The 21,476-nt window shown below is 35.8% G+C and overlaps 3 protein-coding genes across 4 annotated transcripts in view; 1 reads left to right on the plus strand and 2 right to left on the minus strand.

Moving 5' to 3' along the window:
• The window catches only part of LOC107672600 (glycolipid transfer protein-like), a 4,984-nt gene extending 3,979 nt beyond the window's left edge, over positions 1 to 1,005 (minus strand). The window contains exons 1-3 of the mRNA XM_016465855.1: positions 972 to 1,005; positions 556 to 647; positions 328 to 461 (exon numbers count right to left, since the gene is read on the minus strand). Coding sequence (XP_016321341.1) covers positions 328 to 461; positions 556 to 647; positions 972 to 1,005 — 260 coding nt within the window. The remainder of the gene's footprint in view (positions 1 to 327; positions 462 to 555; positions 648 to 971) is intronic.
• An 8,621-nt stretch (positions 1,006 to 9,626) lies between these two features.
• Positions 9,627 to 15,360, plus strand: LOC107672613 (trichoplein, keratin filament binding). 2 transcript variants are annotated; one of them, XM_016465877.1, is made up of 13 exons: positions 9,627 to 9,898; positions 10,004 to 10,262; positions 10,885 to 11,095; positions 11,203 to 11,259; positions 11,747 to 11,815; positions 12,053 to 12,226; positions 12,414 to 12,526; positions 12,922 to 12,988; positions 13,077 to 13,246; positions 13,337 to 13,418; positions 14,545 to 14,730; positions 14,821 to 14,964; positions 15,063 to 15,360. In XM_016465877.1, the coding sequence occupies exons 2-13, from the start codon at positions 10,072 to 10,074 to the stop codon at positions 15,093 to 15,095; spliced, it is 1,497 nt and encodes a 498-aa protein (XP_016321363.1). In that variant the 5' UTR covers positions 9,627 to 9,898; positions 10,004 to 10,071; the 3' UTR covers positions 15,096 to 15,360. The 2 variants fall into 2 exon arrangements, with proteins under 2 accessions (XP_016321363.1, XP_016321361.1); XM_016465875.1 differs by having other exon boundaries at positions 13,074 to 13,246; positions 15,063 to 15,359.
• A 1,016-nt stretch (positions 15,361 to 16,376) lies between these two features.
• Positions 16,377 to 21,476, minus strand: part of LOC107672601 (ARF GTPase-activating protein GIT2-like) — a 25,910-nt gene continuing 20,810 nt past the window's right edge. Inside the window, exons 19-20 of the mRNA XM_016465856.1 lie at positions 18,654 to 18,717; positions 16,377 to 17,722 (exon numbers count right to left, since the gene is read on the minus strand). Of these exons, the coding sequence (XP_016321342.1) occupies positions 17,510 to 17,722; positions 18,654 to 18,717 (277 nt within the window). The 3' untranslated portion in view covers positions 16,377 to 17,509. The remainder of the gene's footprint in view (positions 17,723 to 18,653; positions 18,718 to 21,476) is intronic.

The following is a 21,476-nucleotide window of genomic DNA, read 5'->3' on the forward strand; positions in this document are numbered from 1 at the left end:
CACACAAATGAATATTTGGGTTGAACTGTTCTGGAACAGTGTTGTAAATACAACTTAACCACTGATTTGTAGTCGTCTCCTCTTTTGGAAGACCAAACAAAGTAGTTTCGCTTTCACAACGAAACACGGCGGCCTAGCGTGAGCGGAAGCCGGGCTAGAGTGAGCGGAGGCGGGCGGCTTGAGAACGGCACGGCCGGCGGATTCGACGAAGGAGCGGCAACCACATGTGACGACCCCGGACTGGACTCCGCTTCATCCATGGTGAAAGCCGATCTGCTGTTTTTCACTTTCAAAAAAATAAATAAAACTTTTCAGGCCCAGCCTTGCCTTTTCAGCCACATGAGGGCAAGTGTTGCTCCTACTTTTGGCCACTCGGATCCATGCATCTCCTTCTCTGCTTCCAAAATGTGCTGCAGGGTTTTAAACCTGGTAGGGTTGCTGTCATACACAGCCTTGATTTTCTGTGAGAAAAAGCAGAGAGGTGGGTGGAGTAATGATTGTAAAAGTTATATTGTTCAATGCTTATCAACCGTGTATATCACGTGGTGAACTTACAGTGATGTTACCCACAATATCAGCTTTGATGGGGGAAAAAACAGCAGAGCCAAGGCAGTCTAAGAGGAGATAAAGAGAACAGATGAGTAATACTTGAGTACATGCAAATATTTTAATAACACTTACGCAATTTGCATGTATTTGAAATGTTGCCTGAAAAGGTTGCCTGGCAACCTACTAAACACATGAAAAGTAGATTGTTATGCACACGTGAGAATGCAACATTCTTTCACAGAGCTGTGAGGTAATCCTCTTTTTACATTCTAGGATATTTACAGGAATGTAGCAGATACACGGAAAAAGTATTGCCACCTCTGATCCCTTAGAACTTTGAGTGAACTCTGACATTACCGCCTTAAAAAAGAGGTCTGAATAATTAACTGTGCTTAGAGAGCATGACAGATTTCTGAAAGCACCCATGCGGTTCATTAAAGTTTCAGCACCACCCATTATCACGCTGAGACCAAATGTATTGCGAGTCTGATAATGAAACAAACACCTGTGGAAATAGAAACACACTGAATCACTTCTGTTTCCATTCCTGCAACCAATAAATACTGTATATGCTTTTTCAATTTTTGTATTAGACTTCTTCATTAAAAAAAGTGGTGTGATTATGATTTACTATGGGTTGTTTGCATGCATGCACTGCCTAGCTCTGTAAAGATACCATGCTGCTTTAAATGAGACCTCTTTGGGTGGGTTACACATACCGACAGAACTGTCATGCCAACTGCGCAAATTCGATTTTGAATGCAACTCCTAAAGACTGTATCTTTAATAATTAGGTTGCAGGTCTAACTGGACTAAAAACCTAATTACTACTTGTTTAAAACTATCAACACATCAATATTACAATTCTGGCCAATATAACCTGATAATTATTTTCATGTTATTATGACCATTAATAAATGGACAATATTAAAGTTCTTTACTATTTTGCCTAAACAAATTAAAATTAAAACACTATCAACAAAAACCGATTGTTTTAAATGCCTGAAGTGAATTAAGACATTTGGATATTCATTTTGAGATTTGCTAAGATTACATTTAACAGTGTTATTACATTATCATTTTTAAAGATTAGCCTTTAGTGAGTGTTAAAATGATGGCAAAGGTAATTTATTTAAATGTAAAAATAGAGGAAATGAACATGCAAAATTAAATATCTAATATCGGTCAATATAAATCAAAATATTGATCAATATTAATAAATTAAGCGTGTGTTTACACTTGTAGTTCGCTTCTCTTGGTTTTATTGGTCCGGATCAAAAGAGTAAATAATACATTTATTTCTGGTTCACTTACTGTTCACACTGTAATTTTTAATATAAAAAAACTTAACAATATAAAACAAAAAAAGATAAAGTCACAACCTGATTGGTCAGCATTTATGATGTATATTTTGCAAACTGTGTGCAGGGTATATATGATGGCATTTTTACCAACTGATAATTCACAAAGAGCTTATAAAATGTGTAAAGGAGTCAAAACAGCAAACAGAGACTGAGGTTCTGACACCTGTACAGACTGTAATCAGGGCCGTCGCTAGTGAGGAGAAAGGTGGTGACAATTATAGGGGCCCCCACTGCCCAAGGGGCCCACTAAATCCAGTAGTTATGCCATATATTCCCCTACTCTTATATGAATCATTTTAGTATATATAGTACAAGGTCAGCTTGTATGCCTGAGAGTTTAATGAAAACCTCAAAAACATTTAGTTTAAAATGCTTTCCAAATATCTCCTATCTCCCCTCCATAAAAAAATGGTTTAGTCTGATGGTTATTAATCATTTCAGCTTAGTCAGCTACAAAAAGGAGATAAAATCCCAATAATATCGCAGGTCCCACCCCAGCTAGTGAAAAAAAAAACAATCAGAGTTGAGACTGCTCCGAGAACAGTTGAAGTTAGAAGTAAAGTTACAGTGGAAATGAAAATGCTGGGGGAAAAAATCTGGGTACCAGTAACGTCATGAAAAGGAGAGGGAGGCCAGGAGAACTGCTTAATCAGTCTATCAAAACGTTCTTTTGCAAGACAGGTTAGTGCACTGTAAGGATGTCATTATGATGGGATGCCACGCACCTGATCATTTCGCTGCCCAATTTACTTTTGTGGGAATAGGACACACCGGCCAAACGATTGCACTCTCAAAGTTCCCCTCTTTCTGTGCTATTATGTAGATTGTTATATTGTATAATCCATAGAGAAATGCGCATCACATGGATTGTTGCTGATGTGATGGTCTATAATTAAGATAACACTGTCAAAAAATAAAAAAGGCGAATACAACTCACTGCACTGATGGATACATTTATTAGTTTATTTAATAAAATATTATGCAGTAGCATATTGCATGTGTGCTATCAGGAAGCCATTATTTGTATGTATGTATTTATTTATTTTCTGTTTTGTTATGTCATTAAAAAAAAATAACCCATATCTTATACTGTATGATTTGAGTAGAAGGCAGTGGGGGCGCACATCAATATTTTTTCAAGGTGCCCAGAATTCCCTAGCTACACCCTGACTGTAATGGGCAATATGACGGGTTCATATTGCTAGTCATAGCTCATGTGACGAGAAGAGAATGCTTTTGGTTCATTTTTCGGTCCGTGCCGTGTTCACATTAGTCGAACCGTACCAGAGTTCATTTGAAAGCCTGAAACGGTGGGTCTCGGTCCACTTGTTTGGTTATTCAGATGAACCATACTAACAGAGCAAGTGCAACAGAGTTCGTTTTAATCAGATCAAACCTGCCAAGAAACGGCACCAAGAAAACCAGGACTGCCACTGGTGCCCCTCACAAAAATAGATGCATGACATCCTTGTATACCAACACTTTATGCAGGCCGAGGATCTAAGCCCCATACAATCAAAATGCCTGAACAAGAAAAGGAAGCCATTATTTGTATGTATGCATTTATTTATTTTCTGTTTTGTTATGTCATTAAAAAAAATAACCCATATCTTATACTGTATGATTTGAGTAGAAGGCAGTGGGGGCCTCAATATTTTTTCAAGGTGCCCAGAATTCCCTAGCTACACCCTGACTGTAATGGGCAATATGACGGGTTCATATTGCTAGTCATAGCTCATGTGACGAGAAGAGAATGCTTTTGGTTCATTTTTCGGTCCGTGCCGTGTTCACATTAGTCGAACCGTACCAGAGTTCATTTGAAAGCCTGAAACGGTGGGTCTCGGTCCACTTGTTTGGTTATTCAGATGAACCATACTAACAGAGCAAGTGCAACAGAGTTCGTTTTAATCAGATCAAACCTGCCAAGAAACGGCACCAAGAAAACCAGGACTGCCACTGGTGCCCCTCACAAAAATAGATGCATGACATCCTTGTATACCAACACTTTATGCAGGCCGAGGATCTAAGCCCCATACAATCAAAATGCCTGAACAAGAAAAGCCTTAGAAAGTGATATACAGTATGTGTTCCTCAAGTGAGAGTAGCACCCGAGTAGAATTTCCCAACATAGAAGTGATATGTTCAACAGTGTAGGGTTCAAACCAGCATAGCGCATAGGAAAGATCTGGGTCATCAGCATTTTGTACTGTTAGCAAAAGGAGCATCTCTGGTTACAGAGGACTCCAAACAAGCTCAAAGTCTGAAAGAATGCCTTACAATTACAGAAGACACACACAAACGCACGCGTGCGCGCGCACTCACATCATGTCTAACAATGCCAGCCCTCCCTCCTGTTCTTTCTGGTGTTGGTACTCCACACAGGGCTTTTTGTGATAAATTGTGAACACTAAACAAGAGTTAATTGGGAAGCTTAATTGTCTTTCTGTGGGATTTAGCGACATCCACAACAACCAGTGTCCCCAATCACCTTATGACATCACATGATCATAAATGCGTCCCAAATCACAGCCTGCCATAAAAAGTTTGTCTATCAAGGTTAAGTTCCAGTATCATTCATATCATTAGATCTTAATCTGTAGACTGTAGGAGTTTCTTGAAGAACAAACAGTAGGGTCCAAAAGTCTGAAATCAACAGTGAAAATGCTTCTTACTAATATATACTGTGTGTGTGTGTGTGTGTGTGTGTGTGTGTATATATATATATATATATATAATATATGACTTTTATTTTTTAACTTTTACTTTTTATTCAAATGATTATTTTTTCTAATGAAAATGTTTATTAAATTATAAAATACTAAGATTTATTAAACACAATTTAATTTCAATAATTTAATGAACATGTTCATTAAAATAATACTATCAGCATAATCATGCGAGTAAAAAAAATTAAATGTAAGAGAGCAAAAAAAATGTTTAAATAATATATCATAATGGACACCACAAGTTTGTGCTAAAATGTCTTTTGCTCAACATGGCCAATTTAATTAGTGACCAAAAATAGAGCAGAAACTAAAATATTTCATATCCATTTTCATATCCACCTTTTTTTTTTAATCCTAGGTTTTTATGTGGTCTCAGATTTGTTGATGACACTGTAGTTCTGAATTGTCACTGTGAGGTTTAGTTTAAACTCTCTCCATCATATCCAGTTCTTTTTACAACTACAGCAAGAAAATGAGCATTTTAGTGACAGCTGAAAAAAATTACAAGAAAAGTATATCAAGAGCTAATGTGAACACCTCAGGCTTGGCATTTTAAGTGGCAAATTCATTTCAAATGCATTTTTACATACTAATACCAAATGAGGCTTTGAGCAAAGATGTTCTGATGTTCCGTTCCACCAATTAATAGAGCAGGGCAACTCAACACCATGCTAATCAATTTTCTCAACTTCCAAAATCGAGGGCAGCAGATTAAATTATGCATGCAATAGGTTTGTGGCCTTCTTTGTGAAAAGAAATTTGAGCCAAAAAAAAAGATTAGTCCTCAACAGCAAACAATGGCTTCTGCTTGACAGCTAGGCTTTGTCAGACAGTAAATTAGCCTACTAACAACTTCTGCAGAACACTGAAGATCTTGATCAGGAGTGGAAAATCTCACCCCTGATCAAGGAGCTGGAATATCTCAGACTACAGGTTTCTGTAACATGTGTATAATTACGTAATTGAATCAGTTTAAAACTCTTATTCTATAAACATGCACGCGTTTCGCTGTTACTTTGTTTCACTTTATTTACGATTCATTTTGAAAATGACAGTTTGAAGTGATCTACGAGGGAGAGAATTCAAACAAACATTGGCTATTTTATAATTTGCATATTGAAATATATAATAAAATAACTGTTTGACGCCTTGAACAAGTTACACTGAACGCTGAAAGCTTTAAAACATCAAACGATTTCCCTACAGTTCATTTGAAAGCCCAGCCTATCCGGCCGTTTCATGACAGCACAGAGTTCATGCTCAAATCTGAGCTCAAACTATGAGAGATGACGGAAGAACCTACGTTTGGTAGGTAGGTGAGGAGGAGCCAATCACATCACAGGGGGCGGGGCCGAAGCTTATAATATGTGACCCTGGACCACAAAACCAGTCTTAAGTGCCAATTTTTCAAAATTGAGATTTATACATCATCTGAAAGCTGCGACAGAACCCGGAACTACCGCCGGACAGACAGGCACAGTGTTTACTATTCCCCTTCTACAGTACTAGCGCTGCACTGCACAGCTGGACAGCCCCTACACCGCCCCTCTATGCAAATATACGCAACTCATAGCGGAAACGTTCCCTCACTGCGGAACACAAGATCCAGGGGGCGTGGTTGGATCTAGATCCAACTCCTCCCACCTTATACAAGACTGATTTTGTGCTCCAGGGTCACATATATTATTTTCAGTACCCACACTTTACAATGTACAGTTATGAAAAATGTTACTGCACAATAGCCAAATGAAATATTTTTTCTGTTACAGAACCTAAATAAACTTAAATCTGCTATTTTCTTTATTATGCTTAAAGTTTTTTTTTTTTTTTTTTACTCCCACCATTAAAACAGATTTATCAGATAAAATACAAGTTAAAAAATATTAAGGGAATCTAAAACTAGTTTGTCCAATACACCAGTCATTTAAGGAGGTTATAGGCCTCTGCTCATGACTCTGTTATCACATGTAACACATCCACTGAGTTTGATTTTCCCAGACCTGTGGACCCTTTTCACATTTCCGGGTTTCTCAGAAGCAGAAGTTGTCATAGTTGGGTAATCATCTATAGTGGTGAATGAGGAAAAAATAGTGAGAGATTGATAATGGCAGTCAGAAGAGAGAACGAGATCAAATTTACCGTCACTCCCACAGCTGCTGTATTAGAAACACTCTCAGAGCAGCATTAAATATTTTGTAATCTGCAATGGTACTATAATGCAATGTATGGTGTTATAAATGTACATACATTTTTTCATATATATTTTGTAGGATTTATACGTTGCCAATGACCGGTCCATTTATAATTATGGTCTGTGCAAAATGCTGATAATTAGTGAAGTAAAATATTGAACAACCAGCTCTCTGTAGATGTTACTTCTCTTATTGTGGTTTAGCTTTAGGCTTTGTTGTGCTTGATATACCGAATAGACTCCATAAAGTCCCTAATGCACATCCCTTTTTCTCATCAACAGATGCAATTAATTTGCCCTTAGCTCTGAGATCAGGAAATGTAGTCAAGAGACCTGGAATCTCCCCCGGTGTCCGAGTTTGCTCAGCTGAGTTCGAGCTTAATAAGGCTAGAAGGAAGTCCTTCAGTTTCAGAATAATAGGTTACCCCAAAAATAAATGACTCCGAGACTTTTCCTTAAAGTTTTAACGCATCACCATTTGTAATGGTTTCGCTTTATTAGTACACAATAACTCATAAGTAATAAAATGAAAGTAACAGCGAGTAAGTCTTCACCATCGGAGTGCGGCCCCGTCTGAAGCTCTCCTTGGCATTTTATAGCCTTGCAGACAATTTGCATTAACATCATCAAAGCCATCCCTGCATTCTTTCCTTATTTGGTCCTTTCTTTGCGTACATAGACAGGATACATAACCTTTATCACACTCAGCACAGAGTATCAAAAGTTCAAATGGAAGAATTGCAGGGGGTCGAAGTATAACAAAGATATTCATCTCTATTTAAGCCCACAAAAATATCTATAACACCTCTAAAAGCATGGTCCAAGTATACATTGTCTCAATCCCACAAGTCACACTCATATACAAATATAATAAAATTAGTACTGTTAGTTCGAGATTCCATCTCACAATTCTATTGTAAGATGCAGCCCCTTTCTTTTCATCATCTCAGAAAACAAAACATATAGCAACCTAAACCACCAGCCTTCAACTTTTATAAATTTGGGGAACAAAATGTGTGATCAAACATGCATCTGAAACCTCTATAATTTTAGAGCTGGTGCTTTAAGTTTCAATATTTCTAAGTCACTGGTTAATGCTTGCAACTCAAGATTAAACTTATTATATTCAACCATTTCTCTTAACGGTTTCATTATTTACTTATTCAAAGTTTCCTGATTTCTCATCAACTTTATTATAGTTCTCATCTTAAAATCCATATTCTGTTGATATTCCAGGTCTCTTCTTTGTCTGGCGGCGCCGCTCCACTTTCGCTTGCTTTTTGATTTTTCGACTTTCTTCCACCTGCAATCCTTCAATGATGAGATCACCAAAATCAATATTTATTTTACTTGATTCTTGATTGCTACTCCCTAAAGAAATTATATCCCAATTTTGTGTATAATTGTTTCCAGTAGGGATTTGATCAGGAAATTGCATATTCCTAGGCCTACATCTACTTGCAGCTTAAAAGGTTCCGTTTGGCTGACCATTTAATCATCTAAAATCTTTTTTTCTAAAAGTGTTTTTCTGTTTTCTCACAATTGCTTCTTTGTGGTTTATTTAAATGGAATAAATTAATCAAACCGCAGCTCCAGTTTGAATCTTTGCTGAAAGTTTAGGGGCCTCATTTTGTTAATAATTAAAATGTCCTTTACACCGTTACTGACACTAGAGGTTTAAGCGGAGAGTCTTTCTGATGACGATTAGACACGATTATCTGGTCACCATTAAACATTCACATGCAATGTTTAATTCATCCACCAGTAGGTTTAACCCACAATGACCCAGAAAGTCTTGTCATTCTCTCTTTATTAGTACTGCCATCAGATTCCAATCAGATTTAACTCACACCTCAGCAGACTGCACATTTTTTATCAATATTTAATCTTCTAAAGCAGAGTGTTAGTCACACTCACTGCAGATCTTGATCATTTTAGGAATACCCCTGAAAATCCTTCTGAATATTACTGAAGGGCCAGCATGTCTGAATTTTATTTATTTATTTAGTCATTTATCAGACATTTTATCCAAAGCGACTTACAAATGAGGACAACAGAAGCAATCAATTGTAGTATTAAAACAACTAAAAATAGATCCAAAACTAAAAGCTAAAACTTACAAATGCATACAACAAAATGTAATAACTTAACATTTAAATGAAAAACTAAAAATGAAGCTAAAAACAATTCAAAATATTAAAGAACAAAAGGTATACGAGTATAATAATGATTCTAACATAACACTAAGCCAAACACCAAAAAAACAACTACATACCGTATGTGTATGTACAAACACACACTATATATATATATATATATATATATATATATATATATATATATATATAGCCGGTGTCCCTGCAGTCTTTACACTCGTCGGTCTTCACACGAGGAGGCCTTCACACGACGGCTGCCGCAGTAAACTAAGCTTTTTTATACCCGTCTAACAAAATACTAAATTAATTCAGCTGGACACACTTTCCTTATTTTCTAACAAATGGCCAAGCAAGCGCAGACACTGACAAGATACGCGATACAGAACGAGACCAAACGCGATATCAGCACGTCTCCACGTAGTAAACAAAACAAGCCATTACTGTATATTATTGTTAATTATTATTATTGTGAATTATAAGGATTTTAACAACTTTTTATACTTTTTGAAACTTAAACTTGATTTACCACATTTTTCTTAAACATACTTTTATGCTACTGTAAGCGTTGATGTCATATTGTCGGCTACAAATCAGTGTAGAAATCCACAACTTATCCTCCGCTTCGCTCTGCCAACTCAGACGTGTTTGTACTTCACTACTCGCCGTAGGTAACCAGGAAGTAGCGCCGTAACCAAGTGGATCGCTTCTCTTTTGGTGTTTTGTTTAAGCGTCCGCTGTCGTTAACTGCTTTCTTCTTAACTACAGTTTTGTTTTCATATTAATCATTTGAATCAGGACAGCACCAGAAGTTAAACGCTTCAGTGCGGTAAATTCAAAGCTTTCAGCGGAAATTTTCCAACGGAGTTAGCAAGCAGAGCCTATTTCGCGTCTTTTGCAGTGCCAGAGATTACAGTAAGCTTCAAACGCAGCATTAGAGCGTGTCATCTCATCTGCAGTAATCATATTTTATAATCACAGCATTTTGTGAATTAAAACCGACTGCTTCAATGATTGCAGGTCAAGGTCTATCATAAAGGTCCGGTTAGAAATCAAGCTTCAGAACTAAACTCTGCGACTGCCACTCCATGGCTTTACCGACGCTTTCAGCGCATTGGCCGGGTCGTGTGCGGGCTCTGGAGAGGCAGCTGGTGCGGCAGCGGGAGCAGGAGGCTCGCTGGAGGCAGCAGTGGGAGCTGCATTCTCAGTACTTCAGAGAGCAGGAGGTCCGCAGCAGCAAACAGTCGCAATGGAGCTCACGGCAGTCCTTCCAGCGCAGGTACTGATGGTGAATCTGTCTGGCTCCGGGACCGGTGATGAATTTGTTTCATTATTCCCTGTGTTTGTTTGAGCTTATGCACAATGTCTATAACTGAGAACACTTAAGCACACATCATGGCCTGTTCTGGGGATCAGTATATGTGACAATTTTCCCGCCAAGTTTTCAAATCATCAAGACATTAAGATTAAGACAAACATTTCAGAACAGCATAATACACTTTTTAATACACTTATTAAAGTCATTCATAAAGTTAATAAATGTGACATGTTGGAATGTGAATTATTTGGTACTTTTCACTCTATTAAGACTCTTTCTGAGAAGTAACATCTTTGGAACACTTATTACAGTAAGTTATTAATGTAAATATATGGATCAATCAGAAGACAATGTGATTTAATGGACAGGTTTAATTGTGAAACTGCATTTTGGAATCAGTTTGTTTTATTAAGATTTTATTATTATTACTTTATTATGAATATTACTATGATTGGCTGATTTCACTAATACAGTGGATAAAACTATCAGACAAATTCCATATATATGAACTGGCTTTTGCATCCAATGATGAAGACAATGTATCTATAACAAAGTTACAAAACTTATTTTCTTGGCCTTTTAGTATGTCAGCATTTCAGCGGGAGCGAATGAAGGAGGAGAAGCGGCGGAAACTGGAGGAACGCAGGGAGCATCTGAGGTTAATGCTCCAGGAAGAGAGAGACCAGTTGGAGGCCGAGCTCAGAAATGTTCGCCCAGACAGAGCCACACTGACCAGACAGCTAGTGGGAAAAACAGATGCCCTCCGGTCTGCCAGAGAAGAGAGGAGGAAAAATGTACAGTATGAACTCTTGTCTTAAAATTATGTTATGTTATACAGTTGAAAGTGTCTGATTTTTTTTTTATTTTATTTTTTTTTTCAATATATATATATTTTTTTTAGCTTGCACAGGAGCTGCTGAGGGAACACTGGAAGCAGAACAACCCAGGACTGCGGAAGGTCAGTCATATATCAAATAAAATATATAATATAAGAATCTTTTAAAATTACATTTAAATTACAAAAAAAAATGTTATTTTAAATTGTAATAATATTTCGCAATATTACTTTTTATTGTATTTTTGATCAATTAAATGCAGCCTTGATGAGTTTAAGGGACTTATTTCAGAGCTTCACATTTCTGCTTTTAAATCCCTCAGATTGCATATTTTGCCTATATACCTCAAATAAAATTGCCTTACTGTTACTAAAAAAAAACTGAGAGATGAGTCAGAATTTCTGTGGTAATCGACAGAATTCCTGCAACGAAAAAACACTTTTTTTTATCAAGAACCAGACATGACTGTAAGTTAATAGGGCGTGGGATGCGTTTCTTCCATGACTGATCTGTAACTCTGAGCTCGGGATTTGGTTCCAAACACACGCAACCACTTCTGGAGCATTTTTTAATCAGACATCTCAGTGTCTCAAATGTTTGTGCGTACAGGTGGAGTCAGAGTTGCACAAAGATCATGTTGTGAGCCAGTGGGAGGTTCAACATCAGGAGAAAAAACAGGTGAGATGTTCACAGGAGGTGTTAAATGCCAGTGCTGCCATGTTGGCTCATGCATACCAGTTGAGCATCATGTAACATTAACATCTTGAATTTTTGTGTACAAATAATAGTAGTTGAGTCCTTGGAGAAGAAGGACATTTCATTTTTTTAAGAAATTGACTTTTTTTGTTTGTTTAACATGGCCAGTGTTCTGTGATGTTATCGCATTGAAATGTAACTCTGTTCTGTATCATTCAGGCTGATGAGAGAACTCAGGAGGAGAAACGGCGTTTTGAGAATGAGTATGAGAGGACAAGACGTGAGGCTCTGGAAAGAATGAACGAAGAAGAGGAGAAGAGAAAACAAGAGGAAAAAAATCGAGCTGAAGATCTCCGTAAACAAATGGAGGAGCTCAAACTACGGGAACAGGAAGTATGGAATTACTGTAAAATAGATTATACTTGTAATGCATTGCTACAACAACAACCATGTGACAAATAACAAACACCATAAAGATCAAATAAACTCAACTTTGTGTGTTTATTAATGTGTGTGTGTGTATATATATATATATATATATATATTGCACAAATGTAATTCCATTTCGTTCTTGTTCCAGGCTGAGCATCTTAAGCAGGAACAGGAGGCTCTAATGTCTCAACGCTGGGAGCTTGAGAAGCTAGAGGATGAGAGGAAGAGGATGGAGGAAAGCAGGAGGAAAACCGAATTTGGGTAAAATATTTAGACAAGTTGAGGGATTTATTTCCTCTGCAACAATGTTAACTAAAACTAACTGTTAAAAATGTATGTTAATTTAAATACATTTTAAATACAATATAAATATTAGATGAAAAACAAGTAAATGAAAATTAGATGTTGCCTTGGCACCTTGCTGAAATAAAAAGTGACTTACAAAAATTAACTGAAATTTAAAAATTAACTTTTTGTCTTTAAAAAAGAAGAAAAAAGCACATAACAAAATTACTAAAAATGTAACTAAAATTCAAATGAAAACTAAAAATATAAAAGTTCATTTGAAATGTTAATACAAATAGAATCGTATATAAAGAATACTAAATTGACACTGTTCTGCAGTAGCCTAAAGCGACTGTTCTCTGCCTGCACAGGCATTTCCTGACTCGTCAGTACCGTGCTCAGCTGAAAAGGAGAGCACAGCAGGTGCAGGAAGAACTGGTAGGTTACCTCAAAAAACTGAAGTTTTACACCAAAGCTGAATATAATTTGTCCTGACTGAGTGACTGCAATACCTGTCCACCAGGAGGCAGACCGCAAGATCCTGGCAGCGCTGCTGGAGGGAGGAGTGGAGGAGCAGAGAATAGAGAAAGCCAGGAGAGAGAGAGCTGTCGCTGACGCCGCCTGGATGAAGAGAGTCATAGAGGAGCAGCTCCAGCTGGAGAGGGAGAGGGAGGCAGAGTTTGATATTTTATATCGGTGAGTATAGTCTGAATGTTTGTTAAGAACTTAAAATGTGTTTGTAACTGGAAGTCAATTTCATACTCTGATTTTGTTTGCCGCCTGCAGGGAGGAAGCTCAGCGTGTTTGGGAGAAGAGAGAGGCAGAGTGGGAGAAAGAGAGGAGAGCCAGAGAGAGGCTCATGCGGGAGGTGAGACAGTGCACAGCATGCCTGAAGCTGAAGGACAACAGATCAGTAGTCACATGCTTGAACCATGGTTTTCTTAAAACCCCTTCAACAGTGCTCTTTACTTACATAATTCATGTGAATAATTTTATCAAGTTTTGAATTTTTTAAAAGGCGTCAAATAATGAGAAATTTTCCTTAATCTTTTGAGAAATAAGTACCGTAGTATAGATATAGTAATTTCGAGAAAAATTGTCCCCAGACTCATGAATACACTAGTATATGACTTTCAAACACTCAGCTAGCAAGTAAGTGCTAAATATAATTTCATATGCATGAAGATCATAACAGCAAAAAAATTGCCTATTTAATTTGGAAGTCAGAGAGAGGGTGGAAAATAGTCATGGAAAATCCATTTTTGTGCAAAAACTTTATTATATACACATTATCTTTCAAAAGTTGGGATGAAGTCTCCTATGTTCATTACGGCTGCATTTATTTGATCAAAAATACTATAAAAACACTGTATATTTTAAAATATAATTTATTCCTATGATTGCAAAGCTGAATTGCTCCACTCTTCAGTGACACATGATAAAGAAACATTTCTTATTATCATCAATGTTAAAACAGTTGTGATTCATATTTTTGTGGAAACCGTGATACTTTTTGTTCAGGATTTTGATAAATATAAAGTTCAAAAGAACAGCGTTTATTTGAAATATGAATCTTTTGTAACATCATAAATGCCCTTACTATCACTTTTGATCAATTTAATGCATAATTTCTTAAAAAATAAAAATTGTACTGACCATAAACCTTTGATAGTGTTTTGTTAGTGTGTATAAAATAAGGTTAAAAAATGTATGATAATACCCCTTTAAAGATGAATGGTTTACTTATTTTATTTTATTGAAATCATGACTTATTTTATAGCCTCTGTGGACCTCTGTGTTTGAAAACAGTCATTATTTTTGCAATGGCAGATAAATGGCTCACCTAATCTTTACGTTGGATTTTAAATTATACACTACAGTTATGTAATGATAATATAATTCATACTATGTAAATTTTTAAGAAATGTAGTTAAATAGCTGACAGTTAGATTGCGTTTAGATGCTATGATATATTTTTAATCAATGTTTGGTAGGTCTTGACAGGACGTCAACAGCAGTTGGAGGAACGAATGAAGGAGAACAGGCTGGCAAGGGAGGAGTCTCTGCAGAGGAGAGAAGAGCTCATCCAGCAGCTGGAACTAGAGAGACTCACCCTACGCCAGGAGAGGGAGCAGCAGGAGGGAGCCCGCACCGCTCGCATGCAGGAGATCAATGCACAGGTCTGTATAGAGTTAACACTACTTAGTAGATTTACTTGGGTTATAAAGTATAAGTTCTGGATGTCTTCAATTGATGTATTTGTCCAACAGGTGGAGCACAGACGCAAGGAACAGTGGGAGGAGCAACGACAACAAGAGCAAGAAGAATTACAAGAGAGGGAGGAGCTTAGACAGCAGGAGGAGGAACTTCGTTTTGAGACAGAGAGAATGATTGGACAGGGCTACAAGGAGAGAGTGAGTGAAGATTAAAGTGTAAATGAAATTATATGAAATTAGACTTTAAGCGCAGTGTAATATAATAATAATAACTGATCTATTTTTCACCATGGCAGATACACAGCAGACCCCGGTCAGCATGGACATGAGAGCACTTCACAGGAAGAGTCTTTGTGCCACATCCCCTATCAGATGCATTGTTTTTCATTAAGAATTGGGGATATCCATGTCCATGTTGATCTCGGCCACTTTGTGGTTAAATGACAACCAGGTTCCCCCTCAGAGATGCTTTTAATATACGTTTATGATTTACATTATGGTTTCCATAAATGATTGTATAGGTACGTTTTAAACCTCAAATTTCCATTGCACTAGTGCTGAGGTTTGCATGTTCAGTAGGTCTGTTTTTATATGTAGATTGTTTTGTATAGATTTCAATGCTGATAAGGGTTTCAATAAAGAAAACGTTATCCATTGTCTCCTGCATTCATATATAATTAAGAATTTTAACTGGACAGCAATGTGTGCAAAACGTAATGCTATAAATATGCAAAAAAAAAAAATAAAAAAAATTTAAATTAAATTAACACCCAGACAAAACTGCAAGAAAGAGATTTGGTGAGTGGATTGCTTATATTATAATTAACACTTATTGTAATAAGTTTTTAAAATTCAATTATTACATTTGTGTTCTTGACAGACACTTTGTTCTGGAGTTTTAAAACATTTTATAGTGTTTTACAGTTATAGTGCATATCAGTTTTAAGATTAAAAATGCAAGTAAGACTGCTAATTAAATCATGGAATACCCAAAAGTGAAAATTTGCTGACCCTCAGGCCATTTAAGATGTAGGTAAGTTTGTTTCTTCATTGCAATATTTGGAAATTTAGCATTACATCGCTTGCTCACCAATGGATGCTCTGCAGTGAATGGGTGCCGTCAGAATGAGAGTCCAAACAGCTGATCAAAACAATACAATAATCCTCAAGTATTTTGGCTTGCACTTCTGTAACCAAATCTGAATTTCGTTTCCCATGTAGTGTGTTCTTATGTATATTCCCACACCAGCTAAACACCCTCTGACTGAGGGTTGAGCGGGAAAGAGATCTTAGCAGACCTGCTCTAATGTTTTGATTGTTTACACTTTGGGGTGAGATAAACACATATTTATAGTAGTCAATGAACAATAAACTGGGTTAAGAGAATGTATTTTGGCATACAAAATGTTTTAAAATCACAAACAGAAAAAGAACAAGCAGAAGCTTTTGATTTGAATTTGAATTTGAGACGAGGTCTTGGTCTTTTATTTTTCACTTTATTCATATGACTCAGTTTCTGATATTAGCAAAAAAAAACCTGGCGCATCAATTGAAGCTCAAAATTATAAATTAAGTTTATTTAGAAAATAAAGAACACATTTTCTTCTTAACCACAGGCATAGCAATAATATTAATGAGTGGAAGAGCAGTTCATCTGAACAACTACAAACACTCGAAGGGAATTTTAACACTGAGCTGCAAGTCGCACTGACTCCAAGCTCTAATAACACTGAGCTACCGGTCCACTGCACAACTGTTTGGTAAGACTAACCTGATCAGGTTAGAACATAATACTTAGAGAGGAAATTAAAAAAAAAAATCTGCAAAGTAAAGAGCTGCCCAAACACTGAACTGAATGTACCATAAGATGACCTATCTAAAAAAACACACACACACACACACACACACACACACAGACATCTAAACCATCATAAAAAGTATCTGCTGGTGGAGGTTGCTCATCTGCAGTGTATTGAAAAAAAAAAAGATGTCATTAAATACTGTACTGTGACCTCCAATTACCTGATGAAATATAATTAAACTAAGGTTAATTAACATTTCCTCACTTTATATATTTTTTTTTTCTTTAATGCAGACTGTAAATCTGAACTACAGCCACCTGGTTTATCCAACTGAGAAAAAGGTATTTAACCTTGGGCATCTTTTTAAAATAATATTTAATATGACATCTTTATAATTACAAGTTTATTGTACCTGTATCTAAACTTGGCCTACCTGACCACAATAACTGAATGTTTTGTACAACAGGTTATTTTATTATACATTATAGATTTAACTGAGATTACTGAAAAATAGGCTTGATTTAACCATTTAAAAACAACACAGACAACCACAAATAATGAACTAAATGTTTGATTATGAAGAGGTACAATCAGTCAAAGTTTTCAGAACAGTGCAAAGAGTCAGGCAATTACGGAATATTTAGTACGTGATTTGCTGCTCTATTGCGGATTCATTTCTACTCATTCTTCTCGCTCAATCTCAACTGCCACTTTCACAGGTCAAAACATATACACGAACCCTTGAGAGCATTTCAGGCTTTATCTTATGGCTTTAAGCCAAACAACACTGATAACAGACACCTTAAATTAAAAATAAAAACATGCAAATACACCTTAGATTAAAAAAAAACTCATGTGACATACCCAATAATTATTGATAAAATAACATATGGGGAAAAGAGTTAGGGTTGAATTACAGGTGGAAATGGGTGGAAGCTGGATCAGTTGTTGTTCTCTTTGGTGGTTATGGTAACAAGTTGCTTAGCAGCCTTGGCGATGTCATAAGCGCACTGGATGACCTGCTGGGTGACCAACTGCATGTCGGCTGCGGGGCTGCTCTCCAGAGGAGACGCTTTCTTACACTCACTCTGCAGCCGGTTTGCGCTGGACGTTAATAATCGTAAAGAGCTCTTCACCGTCTCAGAGCGTGGTCTCTGTGGACAAAGGTGAAAATACAGAAATAAATACACAGAAAATACATTAAGACTATTTTATAGTACTTCAAGACTACTACAAAAACTACACAAGAAAGTATTTGGACACTTAAGCCACACTTAAATGTATATAAATATTTTAGTGAATACTACTACTACCACCACTACTACTAATAATAATAATAATGTATATAAATAGTTTATAAATAATATTTGATCAAAAGAGTGATTTTTGTAATAGCTCTATAAACTAGTAAATAAATGTCCAGAAGGCCCCATGAAAGTATTTGGACACTTATATGTGACCCTGGAGCACAAAACCAGTCTTAAGTCGCTGGGGTATATTTGTAGCAATAGCCAAAAATACATTGTATGGGTCAAAATGATCGATTTTTTTTTTTTGCCAAAAATCATTAGGATATTAAGTAAAGATCATGTTCCATGAAGATATTTTGTAAATTTCCTACCATAAATATATCAAAACCTAATTTTTGATTAGTATTATGCATTGCTAAGAACTTCATTTGGACAACTTTTTTCAAATAGTTGTATCTCAGTCAAATATTGTACTTATTTTTTCTTATTTATTCAGCTTTCAGATGATGTATAAATCTCAATTTCGAAAAATTGACCCTTATGATTGGTTTTGTGGTCCAGGGTCACATATTTTAGTGAATTTTAGAATTGTAATAAAATTGAAATAAACATAATATTAAAATAAATTGTATTATTATTATTATTATGTAAAAAAAAAAAAGAAGTAATTTATAAATAATATTTGATCAAAAGTGTGACCTAAGTGTCCAAATACTTTTTGTGGCCAATACACATCCAAATAAAAAAAAAAAAAAAAATACAAATATGTTTAAAAAAAAAAAAAAACTACAGATATGTTTATTGCATTTATGAAGTGTGGAGAGACAGTGCACACCTTGGGGAACAGGGCAGCCATTTCACTCACAGCCACATATATTCTTTCTGCGCAGGGTTTAAAGCTATTGGAGGAGAAAATGATAAGATACTGTATTAAAATCTCCAAATAAAAACCATCAGAGTTTGAAGAGTGAAAAGTCAAGCTAACCACAGAGCAATCAGAGGGTAAAGCTTTAAAGGCCCGTTCACACCAAGGATGATAACTGTAACGATAAAGGTATGGTTTTAAAATTTAAAATAATAGCCGAGTCCCTACTATAACAATAATGACACAGAGAAATTATACCGTTGGAATAACTTTCAAAAAGATTTTTTTTTTTTTTTACAGCTGATGAATAGCAAAACCATCAACATCAGAATCCATCCTGCTTTAAAGAACTTGAGCATTTAAAGCGGCAGATGACAAAACTGCAGTGCAGAGTTATAATAAACAGAACATTATAGTGAGTTGATGTGGACGCTAATATAGCTATCATTATAGTTTTTGTTCTTGGTGTGATTGGGCCTTAAAGCTGGACATTTACACTATCATGGAAAATACAGTTTGTCCAAAATATTGTATTGTATACAGATACATACTGTTTTTTAAAAATACCTTTTGTTGAATAGTAGTGATTTTTATTCCACTCACATTACAGTTCACAGAAAAGTTAAAAATAGAAAATATATGGAATACATTTGGCTTAATTTAGTGTTGCTGTAAATGCTACAAGTGTTACAATTTCTGTGCAATAATCCACCCCAAAAAAAAAAAAAAAAAGGACTTGATTTCAAACAACTTTTTTTCGCGACTCACCTAATTGAAACAGTAAGTCATTTCAACACAGTGAGAGGATCTCATTCAACACATTATTATTCAAACAAAGAGGGTAAAACTTGTTTTAAAATAACTGGGCTTGACGCCCTTCACCAAATCGAAAAATATCTTGAAAATCACACAGCTTATTTTGCAATGAAATACAAACCAGTGCAAAACAGAAAGGTCAAATGTTAGATGGATGTCAGTACAAAGCCTTTTCCTAAAAGAGAAACCAAGTGCACCAACATGAGTTCCTGCAAATAAAAGTGAAGTTCAGAAGACAATGCAAACTGACACAAGCCTTCGGCATTAGACACACTAGTAATCATGCATATTCCATTCATGTTCAGATTAATGGGTTATGAAGTTATGAAGAGAGAGGTAGAGGTAGACACTGTGCCTGTGAGGCAGGGACAGAGGCCAGAGTACCAGGAGGCAGGGTTGTTGGGGTTGGCTGGGTGGGGAGCTCTTAGGCCGAGGGACTGCATGGGAGACGGGGGCTTGTCTGCCCAAGGCACCAGAGTGCTGAAACAACCCAGACTGTGTCTAAGTCTGCGGACACTCTCCCTCTGCTCACATGGTGCACTGGTGGGGAAAGAGACAGAGCGTGGCCCCCGATAGCACAGACCCCAAATGATGAACACCGACAATTGATAATAGACAGAAAAAGGAGAAGGTACGAATGGAAAAACTAATTCAATGAATGGGAAAGAAGTGATTTTCATAAACAGGCACTTTCCATGGATAGGATACAAAACAATTTGTGATTTCATTTTATTTTTTTAATTTTCCAGAAATATATATTTAATATATAAATATATACATATACCATTCAAAGGTTTGGGGTCAGAAAGATTTAAAAAAAATAAATTAATATTTTTATTCCACAATGACAGTAAATTGACAGTGAACACATCATTTTACAAAATATTTCTATTTTAAATAAATTATGTTCTTTTGTTCTTTTTCAGTTTTCAAGACTGATCATAATAAGAAATGTTTTTTGACCAAATAAACATATTAGAATGATTATTGAAGAACCATGTGACACTGAAGACTCAAATATTCTGCTATGCCATCACAAGAATAAATTACATTTTAAAATAAATTCAAATAGAAAAGAGTTATTTTAACTTCTTTTAACTATATTGTAATAACATTTCACACACACACACACACACACACACACACACACACATATATGTATAAATTATAAATTCAATATTATAAATCTATACTGTACAGTATATTACTAAAGCTGACAAATATAGTCTAAACTACTAAACTATCACTCAGTGGACACTAGTCAGTCTGATACTAAATCTTGGATATATTGGCTTATGTTTCCCATATTTATCATATTATTATAACTTGATTTGCCGTCAACACTAAAATTTGTGTAAAAAGCATTTATTTTCCACCCCTCCATGCTGCAAAAAGAATCTAAACATTTTTATTAAAAAAAATATATATTTTTACTATAGTGAATTAGATATTAATTCAACACATTTTCAAAATGATGTCATTGTGGTACGATGTTAATTGTTGGTAACAGTTGAGAAGGTAAAGGTTGGGAAAAAAAAAAAAAAAGTGCTAACTTTTCATGCTTTGGTATTATGTTAGATTTCATCTGAAATATCTAAAAGTTCTCACAACTAAAAACATGGATTTGTGTCTCTAATGCTTTAAAGGGATAGTCCACCAAAAAAATTAAAATTCTGTCATCTTTTACTCACCCTCAAACCTGTATGACTTTCTTTCTTCTGTGGAACACAAAAGATGATACTTTAAAGTATGTTGGTGACCAAACAGTTTCAGTTCCCATTGACTTGCACTGTAATTCTTGTCCATACAATAAAAGTCAATCGGAACCAAAACTGTTTGGTCACCAACAATCTTCAAAATATCTTCTATGTTCCGTAGAAGAAAGTCAGTCATACAGGTTTGGAATGACATGAGGGTGAATACAGAATTAATGATAACAGATTTTTTTTTTTTTTTTTTTTCAAATATCCCTTTAAA

The sequence above is a fragment of the Sinocyclocheilus anshuiensis genome, unplaced genomic scaffold, assembly GCF_001515605.1.
Source record: "Sinocyclocheilus anshuiensis isolate Anshui unplaced genomic scaffold, SAMN03320099.WGS_v1.1 scaffold100, whole genome shotgun sequence".
NCBI classification, from domain to species: Eukaryota; Metazoa; Chordata; class Actinopteri; order Cypriniformes; family Cyprinidae; genus Sinocyclocheilus; species Sinocyclocheilus anshuiensis.